Genomic DNA, 18,979 nt, shown 5'->3' with positions numbered 1-18,979 from the left:
ATACTGGACCATTGTAAAACTCAACTATTCCTTAATATTAAGGTGATCTTTCTAATTAAAGTAGCTTGATTTATTTATAGAAAATAGAAGTTCACATTTATTAGCCATGTAAGGCACACACTACATTATGTGTTGCACGCTATTGTATGTGTTGTATGTACAGTCTACAGTACTGATGTGGTGCGTGATTGGTAGGCCCACCCTGAGGTTCTATAGTCAGTGGTGGCTAAATTTGGTATAGAAGTGATCAGGTTTCCTTGCTGTGTCCACACGATACTGCCCTAGTTACTGGAGCTGCAGTCCCCCCCTCTCATACTTTCGCACTCTGACAGAGCTCACACTTAACGCATCTCTGGTGAATTCAGACTGCTTAGTCACACTCTAAACAAATTGGATTTATTTGACTTTTTATTATATTATCTTCTTGATTCCTCTGTTGGATCGCAGCCTCCCCTCGATTTGTAGTGAAGGACCCGGCGGAGGAAGACTAGTATCTGATTCTTGGTTGGCCCTCACTGGCCGACACGGCCTCAGGAGGGGTACTTGGTGCTGACCCGCCATGTTTCTTGTGTTGCTCGTGACGCCAGAACTCGCGGGGTTCCTGGCCAGAGCTAGAGGAGGATCGCTGCGCCTAATCAAGGTGTGCATCCACGAAGGTGAGTGACCCAGGCCATGATGACGTAGAATCACGGACCATCACCATTCAACGTATGGGGTGTTGTTGATCATCTCATGGTTTTTACTTAATACTGTATATTAATAGTAAGCGCCGTTGTTTTAGTAAAAAACTGAAAAAGAAGCGACATCATTTCATAGCTGGTTGGAAAACTTTACTCAGGTTGTGATATATGATGGCCAACATTATTTTTACAACACATTTATCACGGTCTACAGTGATCAGGAAGAAGTGTCCCTGGATCCTAATGGCATAGCTTTAGCCTAAGTTATAAAAATTTACCTCATTATACCTTTCAGGTTACCCTAATTTACACTATTTTCTTATGCAGTGGATCCAATCAGGACCCTAATGTAATAATTAGTATATGTGGTTATGGTTGTTATTATTATGGTTACGACATAGATAAATAATAGCCATGACGGAGAATGAAACAGCCGCAGATATGCGTACACTGGAAAACGTGTTTGCGTACACCGCCAAGAAGGGTTAATGAAGCAATCGGTGGGTTCTTGGGCAACCGTGGCGCAACAGATGATAACCTTCAGTAACTTCTAAGGCTCCTCATCCTCCTCGATTTTCTTCATTTTCAGAGCTGTCTCCATGGTTTCCTTAAGGGAGAAGTTATTGCAGGGCCAGCCGACAAAGCAGGCATGGGTTGTGTAGCGCCAGGCACAGGGTAACCATTCAGTTTTGAGTGGGATACTGAAGAGCTCCGGAGTTATGTGCGCTATTTGGAACGGCATGTGACGAGATGGTTGCTTACCAATATCTGGTGCCACACATGTTCATGTTAATGTTGAAACAGGAACACGATTGCACCAGTCTGTTTCAACACCGCCCTTGATTTGTGAGCCTGAAATCCTCTTTCTCTAGGCCCTAAGAAGCTCCTGAGCCCTTAGCAATGGAGACAGACACGCGCTACAAAGTCACAAAGACCTCATTCACCGGCAATCGATCATGACATCATTTGTTAACAGAAGTATGGAGACATGAGGGCTCATGGTTTTTGTACCTCACACTATCCTGCCTTTAAAAGGCTGTAAAAAGAAGGCGAGAGAATGGCGGACGGAAAGTATGCATGTGTGCTAAGAAATGGAATGTGTTGGGGCTCAGAATAGCAACGGCCGCGAGACAGTCAGGAAACCCCCCATGCAACCCTCGGAACAGGGCTGTGGTCTCTCTCTCCCTCAGTAATCAGCTGTGTTGTGATGCGTTGTCCGTCCCTGATGGATGATCCCATCACCCGGCGTCGGTTGCTGCCGGTTGTCGTCATGGCTGACGGAGAAAGGGTGACCTCATCCAATCTTAACTGAGCCTCTGAGGTCGCTAAGTTTAGGGACATTACTAGCCAACTGGGGACATGGAAGGGGAGAAAAGGACACTGGACGAACAAAGACTTGTACCAGTCTCAGTTTGGGGGCCTCAATGACGGTACTGTGTCAACAGACACACACAATCACACATACACACACACAAAATGTTGTATTTGTTTTTGTGCGTTGCGTCTCAAGTTGCCACATCCAGGGTTGTGTGGACAGGGCCGCTGCTGGCCGTTTCGGTGCCCTGGGTGCCCTGGGGGGGAGCCCCTTTTTATATATTATGTTATACATTGCCGAAATTGAGTGATAGGTTATACAATTAAGAACAAACAACGGTGGGCCTCTTCATAACTAATTAACATATTTTTTGGTGCCCCCTCAGGTACTTAATTTTTGGTGCCCCCTCAGGTACTTGGTGCCCTACGCACTGCGTACTCTGCGTATAGGGAGCGGCGGGCCTGTGTGTGGACCTGAGCTGGCCTCATAGGTGTGAAGGCGCAGGGTGAGGGTTGTGATGTGTTATTGCTGTGATCTTCAGAGCAGTTGGTGCTGGGGGCATACAGGGAGGTTGAGAAGAGCTGGGACCAGGACTATGACCGTGTCCTGCTGCCTCTGCTGGATGAGCAGGACCCCTGCTACATCCTGTATCGCCTGGACACTCAGAACGCCCAGGGCTATGAGTGGATCTTCATATCCTGGTCTCCAGACCAGTCTCCGGTATGTAGGCATGCCACAGGTCACCTGCCGGCACACACGGGTCCACCTTTGAAAGTATTGATACGCGTGAACCACCAATCAAATGCTTTCTACTCCGGCAGGTGAGACAGAAGATGCTCTACGCAGCCACGCGTGCCACCGTGAAGAAAGAGTTTGGCGGCGGCCACGTGAAGGATGAGTTGTTCGGCACGGTTGAGGTGAGTTCCAGAAAAGGTCAAAGGTCAAATATAAAAAAATAAAAATAAACCAGGGCAGTGTGCGCCAGTCCACATTGCGCACGTCATGTCCAGGCTGTCTATATCAAAGTGGTGACCTTGTTTCGAAGGGCTTCTGGTAAAAGGAGCCGTTGTTTTGCTTGCGGCACCAGGAGGACATCTGTCTGCTGGGCTACCAGCGTCACGTGTCGTCGCTCTCTGCGCCCGCCCCGCTCACACAGGCTGAGCAAGAGCTGCGGCGGATCAAGCTCACAGAGGTCAGAGGTCAACAACATGCCTGCCGCGCTGATTTCATGGGTTGCTTGAGACCTGTGTGGCCGGACTTCTGACTATATTTGCCTAACGTGTCGATGTCGTATGTGGTGGGCCTATTGCTTTTAACTCTTTCTTGTGCTTGCTGCATTTTCAGGGCAGGGTTAAACAGGTGAGTCACTTTTCAAACGATTATGACTCATTGATTACTGGAATCTGTTTGTGGACATTCCTTGTACACCATGCTCCGAGTGCGGGGCTTTTATTTTCACCCAGTTAACATACCCCCATGATTTGTCCTCAAAACACTGTTGAGAAACGGGGTGATTGAGTTTATGTGTGTACATGCACACAAACACCTGCCCCCTCTCTCCCCCCCAGGTGAAGGTAGAGATCAGCGTAGAGAGCAAGCACCAGACCCTACAGGGAATCGCTTTCCCACTTCAGGCAACAGCCAGGAGAGCCCTTCAACAACTGGCTCAGAAACGCATCAACTATATCCAACTGGTGAGCTCCAGCCACAGCTGTAGTGTCCCGTGCAAACTCTTCAAATGTGTGAACAATACCACATGCATTTGTGTACATTTACCTATCATGTACAAATCAACTAATTAACTAACGTATTTAAGGTTGCCTGTTGACAACTGGCCGGGGACTACAGCTGGAAATTGACCAAATAGGCTAAGGCTGCTCCCTGTCCACCAAACTATAAAACAAATAAACTAAACTAAACCTAGCTAAATGATGCTTGTTTTTTTGTTGCAGAGGTTGGATGTGGAGAAAGAAACGATTGAGCTGGTCCACGCCAACCCAACAGACACCCGGGACCTTCCCGGAAGGGTGCCCACCGACACGCCCAGATACCACTTCTTCCTCTACAAACACTCCCATGAGGGAGACTACCTGGAATCTGTCGGTACGGCGGGGACAAACCTCACTAAAGGGGAGGGTTACAGGGCTGCGCTCGGGTCACAGATCCAGCACGGTGACACCGACATGCTTTCTGTTGGATCGTTACACGTGATCAATGTGTACCTCTGTGGGATTGTTGTTTTTGTTGCAGTGTTTATCTACTCCATGCCTGGGTCCAGCTGTAGAATCAAGGAGAGGATGTTGTACTCCAGCTGCAAGAGCCGACTTCTAGAAGACGTTGCTAAAGATTACCATTTAGAAGTGGCTAAAAAGGTAACCGACAAAGGGGCAAAAGGCTTCCCACTGTGGCCAGCCGATGGAAGCACAGGAATTTCCAGTGGTTTAGAAGACTAATATGCATGATTCAATATTATCTCAGGTAGATACAGAGCATAAAATCATTCTGAAAGTTATTCATAAGGGTGAGCGACAGATTAAAATGGACAAAGAAAACGTTTTGGGCCATTTGTGATTAATATAGACCCATTTATAAAGGCCTACCTGAGATATAAATCCTAGGTTAAACTTAGGGCTAAAATGAGAACTAAACCCTTGGTTAAACTTTGGGCTAAAATGAGAGCTAAACCCTTGGTTAAACTCTGGGTTAAATTGAGAGGCCCCAGAAAGCTCAGCCCTAGGTTCAACTCTAGTATGTCTTCTATTTGCCTTCAGCTGGAGATTGAAAATGGAGACGAGCTAACAGAAGACTTCCTCTACGAAGAAGTCCATCCCAAGCAGCATGCACACAAGCAGGCCTTCGCTAAGCCCAAGGGTCCGGCGGGGAAGAGGGGACACAAACGCCTCATCCGCGCAACAGGAGAGAGGAAGCAGGAGAGCTAGAGAGAACGTTTGAGCTCAAACCCGTTTCACAGTCCTCCATGTTATCATATCTTGTGACCCATTTTGTAGGGTTAAGCAGGGGGCATGTAAAAGGATAGGTTTTTTCCATTTGTAAATTGTCCACACCCATGGCAAAGGATTGCCCTTCATGAGTTGCATTAGAGGCAAACACAGATCTTATGACTGTTAGCCATTTCATGTCACCTCTAAAGTGATCATACATCCAATCCTTTTACCCCCGTTAATGTGAAGTATGGTTATTCTAATGTCCATCAGTTTCTTTGATTTGTTTGTCTTGTTTTGTACCATATATTGCCCCTGTCCTCTAACTGGATTGAAAACAAATAGTTCAGTTCTCTTGTCTTCCCTCCAGTCCAACTTTTGTATCATCCAAGTTTATTATAAAAAAACGAATGATTCAAAATAAAAAATCTTGTTTGTACCCAAGTTTGATTCCCTCATACGCAGGTTTGATTTATTTTCTATTATTACAGATAAATACATGAAGTGAAACGCTGACCATCTCAGAATAGCATTTAGTGCATGTAATGCGATGGAATGGTTTATCTTGCTTATTATTTTTATTGCATGGGTCTCGTTTTTAATAGACAGAGTTCGTTCAGATTTTAAAGTCAGATCGGTAATTGTTTCCCATATGGATTTTGTAAGCCACATCTGTTTGAATTTCTTTTCACTTGTCCAACAAGACTGATTTGATCCATCTGAATCCATCGTTCATGCATATTAACTAGGCAGATCGGAGAAAAAAAAACAAATTTCATTTATTGGTGGAAATACACCCAAACATAGCAAGTCGAGTCGCTATCGTACAGTACAATGTTTAATATATGTATAATATATAACAATGTCTCACTCTACATCAGTATCCCCCAATTGTCAAGGCCTTAAGCGACAAGGAGACGAGGAATGGAGTCTGGACGAGGGCCAACCACTACACAGAACCACTGAGTGCTCCACACACAAAAGCACTTAGTCTCACATGCTCTCTCCTTCTGCTTTCTAGCAAGTCTGCAGGTCTCAACGATCTCTTCAGGGAAAACCCTGTATCTATGCGGCTTCAAGTAAAGCCCTGTTTCTTATTAGCTTAAAGGAAAAGCTCCCGAGTTCTTGATAAAAACTGAATATCTCACGACTTGGTGCACGTTTCAAAATCTCGGTGTGTTTTCAGAAATAATCAATCCTTTGAAATTGGATTATGACTTATTATATATTATAACTACTACTATATATAATATATAACTAGTATATTATATACTAGTTATATATTCATAACTTGTATTATTATATAAATGTTTTACTTATTTTTCTCATATTTCACAAAATGTCTGGCTACTCGAATCCAGATCAGACTATTAGGTCTATATTCTGAAATACTCAAATTGTTTTGATCTTATTTTCAAAATAAAATCCTAATGCAAGACAACATGCGTAGGCCTAAATAGTGAGACAAAGCAAATACAACTTATCTGGAGGTTTGAGTGGAAGGCTTTACAAATTGATTTCCGAGAAATGAACTAAACCGATTGAACAATGAAAACGAATTCAATTTCGGAGAACAAATATAGATATATTTTTAATTTGGGGCGTCAATGTATAATCAACTCTAATCCAACATAAAGTGACAGTAGTGTATTTCACAAATGTTTTAAGATATTATTTTGTGCCTGCAATTAGTTAAACAAATCTCCTTCCCAAACCATCGGGTTTTTTTCATACCAAAGGAAAATCTATATTACTGGAAACAGCCTGTGTGCATTCCTATTATCTTAATAGTGAGGCGCCGATTTCTGAGAATGTGGGATAGGCCAAAACAGCCCAGTGGGCGGAGATAACTCGCAATTATTCTTGGAAAGTGGATAGGGGGAAGCTGGTCTGCGATTCCTGGGAGCGCTGGTTCACCGAGTGCATGGACGGGGGGGGATGGGGGATCATAAACCCCATCGCATAAAACATTAAAAAACCAAAAAGGTCACATGGTTGAAAACTAACAATAACAGAATAGGAAAAATAATAAGGTTCGACGGTGCGACGCTCCGCTCCGACCCGTTCTGTACGCGCGGTGATCCAACAGGAGTCTGTGCGGCTCATGTGACGTCAGAGCCGCTGGTGAACTGAAGAGTTCTCAGAATAGAATTCTAGGAATTGGTGATTTTTAAAAGCCAAGCCTACACTGTGTCCTTCACACGTTTGCGTCGCATTCGGGAGCCAACACTCCGTGTAGCCGCTCAGTGTTTTTATTTATGGCCTTGGTCTATGTTCTAGCGTTGTTGGACGTTTAGGGACTATATACATTAGCGATACGGTCGCGTTTACTTGAACAGAGGAATCTAGACCTTCAACCAATGCGCTCAGCATTTCCGCGTCTTGACGCTGCCAATATTTCCTGGTGGGACCGACATCATTTCTTGTGAAAGTAATTTATTTTGTCGCCTAGGCATATGCATTTATTATTTTGTGGAAGAGGAATCGTCAATTGGAATTAAGCTGCCGGATTCAGTATGATTCTTTGCGTTCAAAGGTAAGGTGCAATTATTTTTGTGAGAGAACATAATGTTTTGTTCAGACCGATCAACCATTTACGAGACTCTTCATAAGTGTCCACGTTTTTTTGTGTTACTTTTACAGCATCATAGTATGTCAAACATATACGAAAAAATAGCCTCATATGGAATAGAATAGTGTACCACAACATATAACTAAGTTGCAAACACTTGTGGCAAAATTAAAATACACATCAGCTTAAGTTAATGACCCAAGAAACGTATATTTTCCTTTGAGCTAATTCGTATTATGAATATTAGCCTACTGAATATAATAACCTACAAGTCTAACCCTTTATAGACTTCCAATAGTAACCATTGAGTCATTTTCACTTAAAATACATTTAACTGAAAAAATCACCTAAAAAGCTAACAACCAGACAAACCCAAATAAATAATTGCTTTGAATATATATTTTTTGTTTTTGATATTCCATACCTCGTTACAAACAATATCCACATTTTACATTTCTATTTAAGTTAAAATATTATTGAGTTTATTTAGCTAAATAGATTAATTATTGCCTATGTAGCAGACCTAATGACCATTGTGCTGCAACATTGCCATGTTGCCATGTTGCTATATGTGTTGACGTTGAACGTCAACACATATCAGAAAGGCTTTCTGTTTTTGAATCTCTTTAATAACCAACACTCCTTTTTTTCCCTGATCAGTCCTAGGACTCATCTGCCTACTCGTGCCCCATCGACTGCACTCCCCCTGGGCATGCGACCAGGAGCCGTGTCCCCACCCCACTGCGTACAGAGCCCCCCTCTGATATGCGATCCCACCAAGGACCTCCGGGCAATAGCCAGCAACTTCTGTCACCTAGAAAACTCAGGTAGAGTGCCACACAAGTGACACGCCAACCAGAATGCAACAACACATAATGCCTATCCAAGATCGTTGTTTTATTTTCCATTTTACCCCATGAGAGCTCTGTTTAAATTATGAGAAGACATAAATATATATTTATATAAATATATAAATCCAAACGAAGGCTTTATAAACTCTTCTCTGTATACGAATGTTGATAACGAGCCACTCCTCACACAGAACCAGTACTAACTCTCCGTGTGTGTGCAGGTTGGTACTGGGGGGCCATCACTGCGGCCCAGGCGCACGCCGCCCTCCAGGAGGCCTCTGAGGGGGCCTTCCTGGTGCGGGACAGCAGCCACCCGCAGTACATGCTGACCCTGTCCGTCCGGACGGCGCGCGGCCCCACCAGCATCAGGATACAGTACAGCCAGGCTCAGTTCCTCCTGGACTCCAGCCCCCCCGCCCGCCTGGGGATGCTGTCCTTCCCCGACGTGCCCAGCCTGGTGGAGCACTACATGGGCCCGGGCCGCAAGGTCCGAGAGGAGAAGGCGGAGGACACGGGCTCCTCCTGCAAGACCGCGCAGCAGCAGCTGCTGCCGCCGCCCAAGCAGCCGAGCGCCAACGAGGCCTCGGTGGTGTTGAAGCTGCGGACCGCCGTGTACAAGTCCCAGGGCTTCCCCTCGCTGCAGCACCTCACGCGCCTCACCATCAACAGACACTCGGACCAGCCCGAACGGCTGTCCCTCCCCAGGCCGCTGCTGGGCTTCATCAAGGACTACCCCTTCAAGGTATGATGGAAGGGGCTCCCTGGGGCCGGAGCCCTCAACGGAACAAAGGGAACCATACCACTGTGGTGCGGCGGGGGGGGGAGAGTCACAAGGCTCTTAATGCTGGACGCAAGAGCACACGGTGGAGAGACTCTATACAGGAACAAACACTTGACACTCGTGTCTGGATTTAGACTTGATTTGTCCCAAGAGTCGGCGGCACGGTCCGTCTACAGGGTGAATTGCAAAGAAACACTTTGGTACTGTAGATGTGTGGATTTTCCACATCTATTCTACCCCCATTGGTTCTGGATGTGCACAATGTGCACAACTCCAGAGCCGTCGATTGTTTTTGTTCATTTTGTCATTATTAGTATTTTGTACCTTATTTTGTCTCAACATTTTTCTATTAAAAATAATCAACTGGAGCGCAACGTGTGGCTTGCTTTATTTTTTCCGGCACTTGATGATATTCTTTGGCTTATTATTCATACCCCTAAAACTGCATTTTGTTATTCTAGATATTCGCGCAGACTGCGACCTTTGAATCGACAAATACTTGGGCGGCCTTGAAGTGTGTGTGAAGTACATTGCGTGAGAGAGCGAAGGCCAAATTGTATGTTTTTGGTTAACAATCTGCATGTGAGGGAGTGGGGAGCGCGCGCGGAGGGGAGGCCGCTTCGCGGAGGCAGGGAGCACTTTCTAGGAGCCGCAGATTCCAGGAAGGCCGCTTCTGAGAAAAAGCTTGGGCAATTAACTCAAGCCTTGAGCCTGCCTCTCTCTTGTGGCGTGCGCACAGTTTTTGGCGATGACACCACACACACTACCGCCTGGCCCCCAACTCTCTCGGAAAAAAACTGTAGGCAAATGTATATTAATACAAAAGGGAGAGTGTTTGTTGATGGTGAGTAACAGTGTGATCGGAACCTTAATCTGTGTTTACCAATTTAGTGTGGGGGGGGGTGGGTAGGCAGTCATCAAGTGGGGTCTTTAACGGTAAACGGTCCAGACTTTGGGTCGCCGAATGAGGTCTGTCCTGCCCTGCATCGTGTTACCGCTCCCTCCGAAGGATGCAGAAGCGGGGCCTGGGGCAGAGGAAGTTCTCCGTCAGTAATACTGGGAATGATCCGTGTCTGGACTTGTGGCTGAGGACACCACAGTGAACCAAGACGCAGCCTACGTCTGAAAGAAACGCACGCACGCCGACACTGGTGCCCTTTAATCATCAAGAATGTGTTTGTGAAATTGCGTTCATCACCGTAAAGCTAATTCACCCCTGACTGTTTAGCCTTGAGTGAAGACCGGGTAGCAGTGACCCAGATCCTTCCTCCAGACCAACCTGTTTGTGATGTCGTGCCGTGTTTCCAGGTAACTCAGCCCGGGGACATGATCCTTCACCCACTGTTGGATTAACGGGGGGTGTCTTGGGTCCACCTCCAGATAAACATGTCTGGAAAGGGCAGGAATCAGAACAAAAGGGGACTCATTCAATAGCGCCTTTCCGCAGCCGTGTCATCCGGAGTGCGTCTCCTCCTGGGTAGCATGAGCTACCCTGTTGAGTTTTATAAGCAATACCCGTGTTTGTCCCAGAATGACGCATCTGTCAAAAAGGGGTCTGGTGAATTACAGCATCAGAAATAGCACGATGGAAAATAACTGTTAGAATTGTGCCCCTGGGAATTATTTTGAATAAGCCAAACTGAGGGGACGTTATGCGTGTGTAAATGAGCGGAGGGAGGACGGGCATTACCCATGAATGGATAACATCTTGGGAGCCGCTGTCAAGATCTGCTTGATCACGTCCAGGCCGTCCTCACCTCCATCTAGGGCAGCGTGGTCTTCAAACCTGAGGGTGTCACCGTGGTTCATTACTCAGAACCCCTAAGCCCACCTCGGCCCAGGGGAAATCAGGACGACACACGTCTTGGCTCAGGCTTTTTAATTTATGGAAATGCTATCACTTTCAAAGCCATGCTTTTTAATTTTAGAAACGGTATGCAGGTCTCAAAAGGTCTCCAGAGAATATATCTCGGTATTATAGCCACCCAAATACAATAAAACATCCATGTATAACAGTCACCTAAACTAAGGATGGGAGCTGATGTTTCATAACACATCGTCGTCCGTTATCAAATTGCAGATGACTGACAAACTGTGTAGGCTCTTGGCTCGTTACCTTAGGAGTTCAGGTTCCAGGAACGTCATATCTTCTGAGAACAGGTACGGAGGATTGCTGACCAAAGTTGAGATGGAGTCACCCAGACTCAAAAGGACTTCAGGTTCTTAAACATGAATCATAATCAATTTTTATGATTTATTTCATTACATATAGAACATAATAATTTCATTTTAGGATCAGAGATGTTTGGAAAAAACAAAGCCTTATTTATTCAGATCCCACTATTGTCGTTCACCTTGGCCTCACCTTTCAGGACATCTACTTGATGAATCAGCAGTCTATCTTCAAGGCCTAATCTGTAGAATAAGGGTCAATCAGAGTTGTAAAATATATTACCCTAATGCATTTCAATAGATTAAGGGTAGTACACAAGATGGCTACCTTAGTGCGTTCTCTCTTGTCAGATCCACTGCATGCCTGCTTTGATCCAAGGCAATGGCTCTAAGCTGGGGCAGATGAAACAATGATCGATTATAAGGACAAGCTGCTATTTCAGCATCAAAGGTAATACCGATGTAACGTAGGCAAGGCAAGGAAACTTTATTTATATAGCACTTTTCCTACACAAGGCAGACTCAAAGTGCTTCACATACACACATACATTGTCATACAATAAAATAAAATAATAGATAAGTAAAAGAAAACATATGCAAAGAAATGAGTAAAATAGAAAGTGCAACGAATTTAAGATCAAATCAACAGTCTCTCTGATACCCACATCGGGACTCCAACCCGACCTAAAGGAATTTGGTAACCACGTCGGGACTTCAACCCAACCTAAAGGAACTTGGTCCTTTCTCTGGGACTCCAACCCGGATTCTAGTACTCTATTCTAGGACTCTAACCCAGATTCTAGGACTCTAACCCAGACACACGTCGGGACTCTAACCACAAACCAAAGGCCTTATTCTGGGACTCCAACCCGACCTAAAAGGAACTTGGTCCTTTCTCTGGGACTCCAACCCGACCTAAAGGAACTTGGTCCTTTCTCTGGGACTCCAACCCGACCTAAAGGAACTTGGTCCTTTCTCTGGGACTCAAATTCTAGGATTCTAACCCAGACAGAACTTGGGTCTCAAACCCTTATCCTTTCTCTCTGTTATCAGATCATTTATCTTTCTGGTAAAAACAGAAAATAAAGGGAAAGTAAAAAAGGCATATTAGCAATAAAATAGAAAATAAAGGCAAAGTTAAAAATGCTTTTTAGAAAGTGCAATGTATTTAAGATTTAGCAGAAAGCTAAAGCAAATAAAACATTCTTCAGTCTTGTTCTAGAGGTGCTCAGAGTTTGGGCAAGTCTTAAATCCTCAGGGAGTTTATTCCAGCTATTTGTTGCATAGTAATTAAATCCTGCTTTCCCATGTTTCGTGTTTATTCTGGGGATAATTAACAGATTGGTCTCAGAAGATCTTAGTGGTCTAGAAGGATTATGGAGTGGAAGCATATCAGTGAAATATTTTGGGCCTAAACCATGTAGGGATTTATAGGTTAAAAACATGATTTTAAAATCAATTCTCTGGCCTACAGGAAGCCAATGTAATGATTTAAGAATTGGTGTAATATGTTCAAATTTTTTAGTCTTCGTTAGAACTCTATCAGCAGCATTCTGAACAAGCTGAAGCTTCCTTAGAGTTTGTTTTGGGAGACCTGTAAGGAGACCATTGCAGTAATCAAGCTTACTAGTGATAAAGGCATGTACAAGTTTTTGTAATGTACAGCGGACAAAGTGGCTAAACTGCATTTTACTTGACAATATTGGAAGCGATTCTATAAATTGCAGTTTGTTTTCAGATTAAACAAATCACACAGTGTGTGTGTGTGTGTGTTTGCAGTTCATCTGTAACTCCAAAGAGCATCTTCTATAATCTTTACACAAACATCTTAACACAAGATGCTATTGGGTAAAGAGCACAATGTTACCATAAATAGGCACTTGATGCCTATTGTAGAAGCATATTCACATTTCTCTTTTTATAATTATGTTCTTCTTTGTACCACCCACCCACCCACACACCCACACACCCACACACCCACCCACCCACCCACCCACCCACACACACCCACCCACCCACACACACACACACACCCACACACACACACACACACACACCTTACCCGAGGAAGGTCTTTCAGCAGACTGAGCGTGATGGCTCCAGAACCACAGCCCACTTCTAAGCATGTCAGCTGAGGTACTACATGCATTCCAGTGTCCTCTTTTCCCTGGAGGTCTGCAAGCACTAGTTCAACCAACTCCTGCACCACAAGCAGAGAAGAAATCCGCATTCAAATAATAGCATCCCCCTCCTCCCAAGACTCGAAGCTCACGTTGGTTGCCAGGTTGAGGAAACACACCTTATATGATTTAGTAGTCCCTTTCTTACATATAGCTCCTTTAACTCTGAGCAATGGGCCCTTCTTGAGTGCCTAGGGTAGGGTCGTAGGTGTCACAACGCCACTCGTCCCATAGGGAACCAATTGCAGCGCTGACCCTGGTCTCTTTTGGTGCTTGTCATGAACATGGGGGCTTACTGGTGATGTGTTCAAGAATATTCCCGTCGCTTACCTCTGTTTCCGGTCTTGGGATGAAAACAGGTGGTCTCATCTTAAGGGTCAAGTCTCGAAAGTCCCACTCCTCAATCACATACTGCACAGGCATCCTAAGAAACACACACAATTATGCAAGTTGTCTTACAAGAAGAATAGTGCACTTTAAAAGGTGTTGCAGATACACTTTGTACCTGGAAAGCCGCTTGACACTAAGCTCCCACAACTGCTCCATTTTTGCACAACTCAGAGGCTTGTTCAACTTTTCATGGCCGAGGCTTTCTATCTGTGGACACATATTGAATACAAGAATTGGAAAAATGGTTTGATTTTAAATGAATTCAACTGCAGCCACCGAATGGATTCCCTTTGTTGATGGATGGGTTCATAATTTGAGTTTGAGCCAAAGTATAAGCTGTAGTGAACAAGTAACATAGTGCAGGTCTAAGGAGCATGGAAAGGCGTTTACGTATTGTGCCAATCACTTCACACTCAGTCACGACATATTCTTACCGTTTTAGCACCCAGCAGATGTGCAACTATGTATTGGCTGGACTGGTCGGGTTCCCCCACACCCCTCTCCTCAAAGCACCTTCTCCACAGGTTCATTGCTTGGAACGCTGTCATGCTTGAACCCGGGATGGGAGGTGGTGCTTGGTAAGTTGATAGGGGGGCTGAATGCGTGCCACATATTCCCTGAAGAGGACAAGAGAGAATTGAATTTCGAGGAAAGTAGTGCCTGTGTTTTTGTTAGTTATCAGCCCAACTCAACCCTGACCAAATTTGTTGAGACCTGATGCACTTGAAAGCTACACAGTCAAGGCCTTGTTCCTTTTAATCCAGAGCTGTCAACATTAATTGGATGCAATTTGAGATGATTCCACTTTTAATTAAATTAAAATTACATTTTTAGTAAAAAACTTTTCACCCGTGCATATGCAATGTCATCTACAGCAAAGGTCAATATGGCTGACTTTCAATAAACGTGAATTGTTATTTGTTACTGACAAACAAATAATAGCTAGTAGCCCTGATTGTTAAACTTCAGTATTAAGACAGTGACAGCAGCTTGGCTAATACTGCTATTTATAATAACAACCACGGTTCGTTTTATGTTGATTTTTACACGGATACCTAATAACAATTGTTGCTTGTGGTGGTTATTATTCCTTAACTATTTATTTCTAGCCCTCAATGAGTAAAGAAAGAAATCCATTGACCAGCCAGGAAAATAACAACCTGGTTTACTGGACTTTGGAAACAGGCTTTCAAATCCCTGGATGTTGATCCGTCCCTTAGAAAGTTGATTACTGCAGCAGCCTTACCTTTAGCCCAGTTCTACTGAAGCGGCCGAACCGCCTGCATGTGTATATAGCTTTTCCCAACATAACACGTGCTGCCTTGATGGACCTGCCAGGCCCAGTCTCAGTGAGCAGTGTACCGAAACGGTTCGCTTCGTTTCGCTTGCACCTTTGTTTTTCTCGACCACAGAAGGCTTTCTTAAGATCAGCGTATCATTTATCTAGTGGTGGTCTCTTTTGACCAGTAGCAAAGCCAGGCCGTTTGGATATCTTAATCGTTTAGGCATTTGATTACATGAACTACTCGTGTGCTTTAACCTCCGGCAATGTTGTGATGCTACAGTGGACGGCGCTGAACCTCCTCATGCGCAGGCGCAATGTCACATCCGACTGACTGTCGTAAACAAACCCACGATCTGGTGCAGGCTTGAATGTACAGTGATTTGCTTATTTGTAACAGCTTTTTCAGCAGTTAATCCGCATGTAGGCTTATACTTTGTTTTCTGCTATGTCACAATTTAATAGGTGACGAAATATCTGCACACTGTCCCTGGGGTATCCTGTTATTTAGACGGCTAAAGCTAGCTGGAGTTAGCTCAAAGTTGAAAAAGAACTGTGACAATCTAGGCAGCCAGGGCGACAAGTCGAGCATATTATGCCTCAAATGTCAACTTCTTAAATCCTGTATGCCTGCCTATATTTACATTCGGAGTTAGGTTTTCGATTGGGGCGTTAACTGAATTGCCATGGGCATGGCGAGTCGTATAGAGTGCGTCTTCTTCAGTGAGTTTCACCCTACTCTCGGCCCAAAGATCACATACCAGGTAAGTGTACAACAAGAGCTTCTGAAAAGTACATCCAAAAAGTGCATTTCGTGATTGCTAATAAAGATCATTCTTCCAGGTGCCGGAGGAGTACATCTCTCGCGAGCTGTTCGACACTGTGCAAGTGTATATTATTACCAAGCCAGAACTACAAAATAAACTCATCACTGTGTATGTACTCTGCTGAATAATACATTATTTCCAGAACTATGTTAAATGCGTGTTGCCTGCCACAGTTAAGTTATAATATTAAACTTGGAAAAAGAAGAGGAAAAATTACAACATCAATAAGTGATGTGAAAACAATGAATCCAGGTCCAGGCACTCACCTAGGTTTGAAATGAAAAGGTCTTTAAGGAGGGGTTTGCAAATTACTACCTTTAGATAATAGTGACACCAACACGTAACAGCCCTCACTTCTTATGGTACAAATTTCCCCTCTATCTGATAAAAGTCAACATGATGTTTCATTTGCAGGACTGCCATGGGGAAGAAGCTAATTGGGTGCCCGGTATGCATTGAACATAAAAAGTACAGCCGCAACGCTCTGCTCTTTAACCTGGGTCTTGTTTGTGATGCACAAAGTAAGACGTGTGCCCTGGAGCCCATAGTTAAGAAGCTCTCTGGGTACCTGACCACCCTGGAGGTAATGGAAAATCCCTGTGTAAGACACCTTGGTACTAGTCCTGGTTACTATTTATAATGATGTCTTGGCATGTCTGACTATTGCAGCTGGAGACTGGCTTCATATCCAATGAGGAGTGCAAGCAGAAACTCCTTCCTATAATGTCCACGCTATTAGAAGAGCTCAACGCGACCGGAGCATGCACCTTACCAATTGGTAGCGGGTTACATGCAATGCAATACACATATTGCATTGTGATACATGATACATGTATTGCATACACATATTGCATTGTTATATATGATAATTGTATTGCATACACATATTGCATTGTGATACATGATACATGGATTGCATACGCATATTGCATTGTTATATATGATAATTGTATTGCATATACATATTGCATGCATTGTGACCCATGATAAATGGATTGCATATGCATTTTGATACATGATAATTATATTGCATATACATATTGGATTGTGACACCTAAGTTTTGCGTGATGCTTCACTCTCTCACCTTTGTTTCTCTCTTGCAGACGAGTCCAACACGATACACCTGAAGCTCATAGAGCAACGGAAAGATCCACCTATTGTACAAGAATACGATGTTCCTGTGTTTGCAAAAGGCAAAGACCACTTTATCAAATCCCAATGGGACCTGACCACTCAGCAGGCAGGTCTTACTGACTACAATACATTCATGCATCACGTTAGCAAGTCTTCAATTCAGTATTTATTGGAATGTATGGTTGACCTTTTTGTTTCAATAATTCCAATGATGGATTTATTGAGAGTGGCTGCAATCATAGAATATCCTAAGAAACCTTTTTCAAAACATCATAAAAGCATGTACCTCAGTGAATAATGATCATATTTTTTGCTTGTTTAAATGGATTAACATTTCTTAAACCCTCATAGATCCTGCCCTATATTGACGGGTTTCGACATATTCAGAAAATCTCAGCTGAGGCAGATGTTGAGTTAAATCTCGTTCGCATAGCGGTTCAAAATCTCCTGTAAGTACATTTTATTTGATTGGACTTCTATGGGATGGGCTATCATGCCAGACAGGTTGATTGATCGATTGATAGATTTTATTTGGCCATTTTTATATAAAATATGAACAGCATTCAGAGTCATACATTCAAAATACATAAATAGTCAGGGATGACACAATAAAGCCAGATGGTTTATTTCCATTGTGGTCCCTGGTTGGCGCTGATATTTTTCCTCTGACAGGTACTACGGTGTTGTCACCATGGTCTCAATATTCCAGGTACAGTACAGAACTAGAACAATCCATTGCCAGAGATATTTTATAGTAAGTATCCTATGCTAATTGCTATTTTGTGTTCCCCCTCCAACCCAGTACTCCAATGTGTACTGCACAACCCCCATAGTCCAGAGCCTCATAGACAACAAGTCCATTCAGGAGGAGTGCCTGAGATACGTCACAAAGCAAGGTAAAGAGGAGCAAGGTGTACGGGATGGACGACAGACGTACGGTTCTCCCTTCACCTTTAACACGCGCATCTGTTCCTCTGTGTGGCCAGGTCAGAAGCAGGCCAATCTCAGAGACGTGTTTCAGCTGTACTGTGGTCTGACCCCCGGCACGACGGTTCGAGACCTTTGCTCTCGTTACTCACCCCAGCTTCAGAGAGTGGACGAGAGGTCCGTGCGGTGCAGCGACAACATCCTAAAGACACACTGAATGACCATAAACGAGGAAAAAAAACAATTGTGCTCATTAATAATGTGAAGTGGGCACACGCCCTGTTCTGCCCTGTTTAAGGAGGCTCATTCAGTTCGGCCTGATGAGGGGGCTGATACGAAGACTGCAGAAGTACCCTGTGAAGGTGTGTCGGGACGAGAAGAGCCAACCCCCGCGGCTGTACACCGGCTGTCACAGTTATGATGAAATCTGCTGTAAAACAGGCAAGTCCAGCACTGGTGGTCTCTGTTAGCGTGACTCAGTAGTTTGAATAATTCCATGTCCAAGAGAGGCTTCCAAGAGTTTGATGTCCTGTATGCTATGTTGTGTTTTATTCCTGCAGGAATGAGCTACAAAGAACTGGATGAACGGCTTGAAAATGACCCGAACATCATTGTGTGCTGGAAGTAGCTGCAGACACACAAACACTGGATGGATCTGCCTTCTTTAGAACTGCCCTGATCAAAAAAGTTGTCCCCCAAAGACCATTGAAAAGCCTTACATCATACTTGTGAAGTGATGTTAAAAGTTAGAAGGATTTTATAAATTAATTGTATTGTATGTGAATTTATTTTCAGTACATTTAGTTTGTAGCTGCCTGGTTCACTTGAAAAGTTGTCTGCCTAATAAAGCAAACAAGCAGGAGACTGTTGTTGAATTAAGAGAATGAATACGACCCACTTCTGCCCCCATCTGGAGGCGAAGGGC

General features: G+C 44.1%; 4 protein-coding genes across 6 annotated transcripts; 3 read left to right on the top strand and 1 right to left on the bottom strand.

Annotated features, from left to right (window-relative positions):
* Positions 1-286: 286 nt before the first annotated feature.
* twf2 (twinfilin actin binding protein 2) lies at positions 287-5,381 on the top strand. 3 transcript variants are annotated; one of them, XM_030374541.1, is made up of 9 exons: positions 288-656; positions 2,537-2,715; positions 2,817-2,912; positions 3,083-3,187; positions 3,340-3,354; positions 3,564-3,689; positions 3,948-4,098; positions 4,246-4,367; positions 4,767-5,381. In XM_030374541.1, exons 1-9 carry the CDS (start codon positions 560-562, stop codon positions 4,932-4,934), a joined length of 1,059 nt encoding a protein of 352 aa, XP_030230401.1. In that variant the 5' UTR covers positions 288-559; the 3' UTR covers positions 4,935-5,381. The 3 variants fall into 3 exon arrangements, with proteins under 3 accessions (XP_030230402.1, XP_030230401.1, XP_030230403.1); XM_030374543.1 differs by lacking the exon at positions 288-656 and adding an exon at positions 2,029-2,110 and having other exon boundaries at positions 2,542-2,715; XM_030374542.1 differs by lacking the exon at positions 3,340-3,354 and having other exon boundaries at positions 287-656.
* On the bottom strand, positions 809-15,451 carry hemk1 (HemK methyltransferase family member 1). The gene is made up of 12 exons (XM_030374544.1): positions 15,130-15,451; positions 14,318-14,500; positions 13,999-14,090; positions 13,824-13,917; positions 13,376-13,513; positions 11,642-11,706; positions 11,507-11,556; positions 11,258-11,363; positions 10,832-10,927; positions 10,421-10,531; positions 10,025-10,166; positions 809-2,761 (listed from the first exon to the last, which is right to left on the bottom strand). Exons 1-11 carry the CDS (start codon positions 15,190-15,192, stop codon positions 10,133-10,135), a joined length of 1,032 nt encoding a protein of 343 aa, XP_030230404.1. The 5' UTR covers positions 15,193-15,451; the 3' UTR covers positions 809-2,761; positions 10,025-10,132.
* LOC115557016 (cytokine-inducible SH2-containing protein) lies at positions 6,946-9,509 on the top strand. Its single transcript, XM_030374546.1, has 3 exons — positions 6,946-7,473; positions 8,170-8,336; positions 8,582-9,509. Exons 1-3 carry the CDS (start codon positions 7,454-7,456, stop codon positions 9,106-9,108), a joined length of 714 nt encoding a protein of 237 aa, XP_030230406.1. The 5' UTR covers positions 6,946-7,453; the 3' UTR covers positions 9,109-9,509.
* A 5-nt stretch (positions 15,452-15,456) lies between the features above and the next one.
* On the top strand, positions 15,457-18,916 carry nprl2 (NPR2 like, GATOR1 complex subunit). Its single transcript, XM_030374537.1, has 11 exons — positions 15,457-15,929; positions 16,009-16,100; positions 16,407-16,575; positions 16,662-16,770; positions 17,097-17,233; positions 17,479-17,576; positions 17,800-17,836; positions 17,930-18,023; positions 18,114-18,231; positions 18,353-18,495; positions 18,615-18,916. The coding sequence occupies exons 1-11, from the start codon at positions 15,852-15,854 to the stop codon at positions 18,680-18,682; spliced, it is 1,143 nt and encodes a 380-aa protein (XP_030230397.1). The 5' UTR covers positions 15,457-15,851; the 3' UTR covers positions 18,683-18,916.
* The last annotated feature ends 63 nt before the right edge of the window (positions 18,917-18,979 follow it).

Source organism: Gadus morhua, chromosome 13 (assembly GCF_902167405.1).
Source record: "Gadus morhua chromosome 13, gadMor3.0, whole genome shotgun sequence".
In the NCBI taxonomy this organism is placed as follows: domain Eukaryota; kingdom Metazoa; phylum Chordata; class Actinopteri; order Gadiformes; family Gadidae; genus Gadus; species Gadus morhua.
Note: the sequence above shows the minus strand (reverse complement) of the source record. Positions and strands in the feature narration are given on the sequence as shown.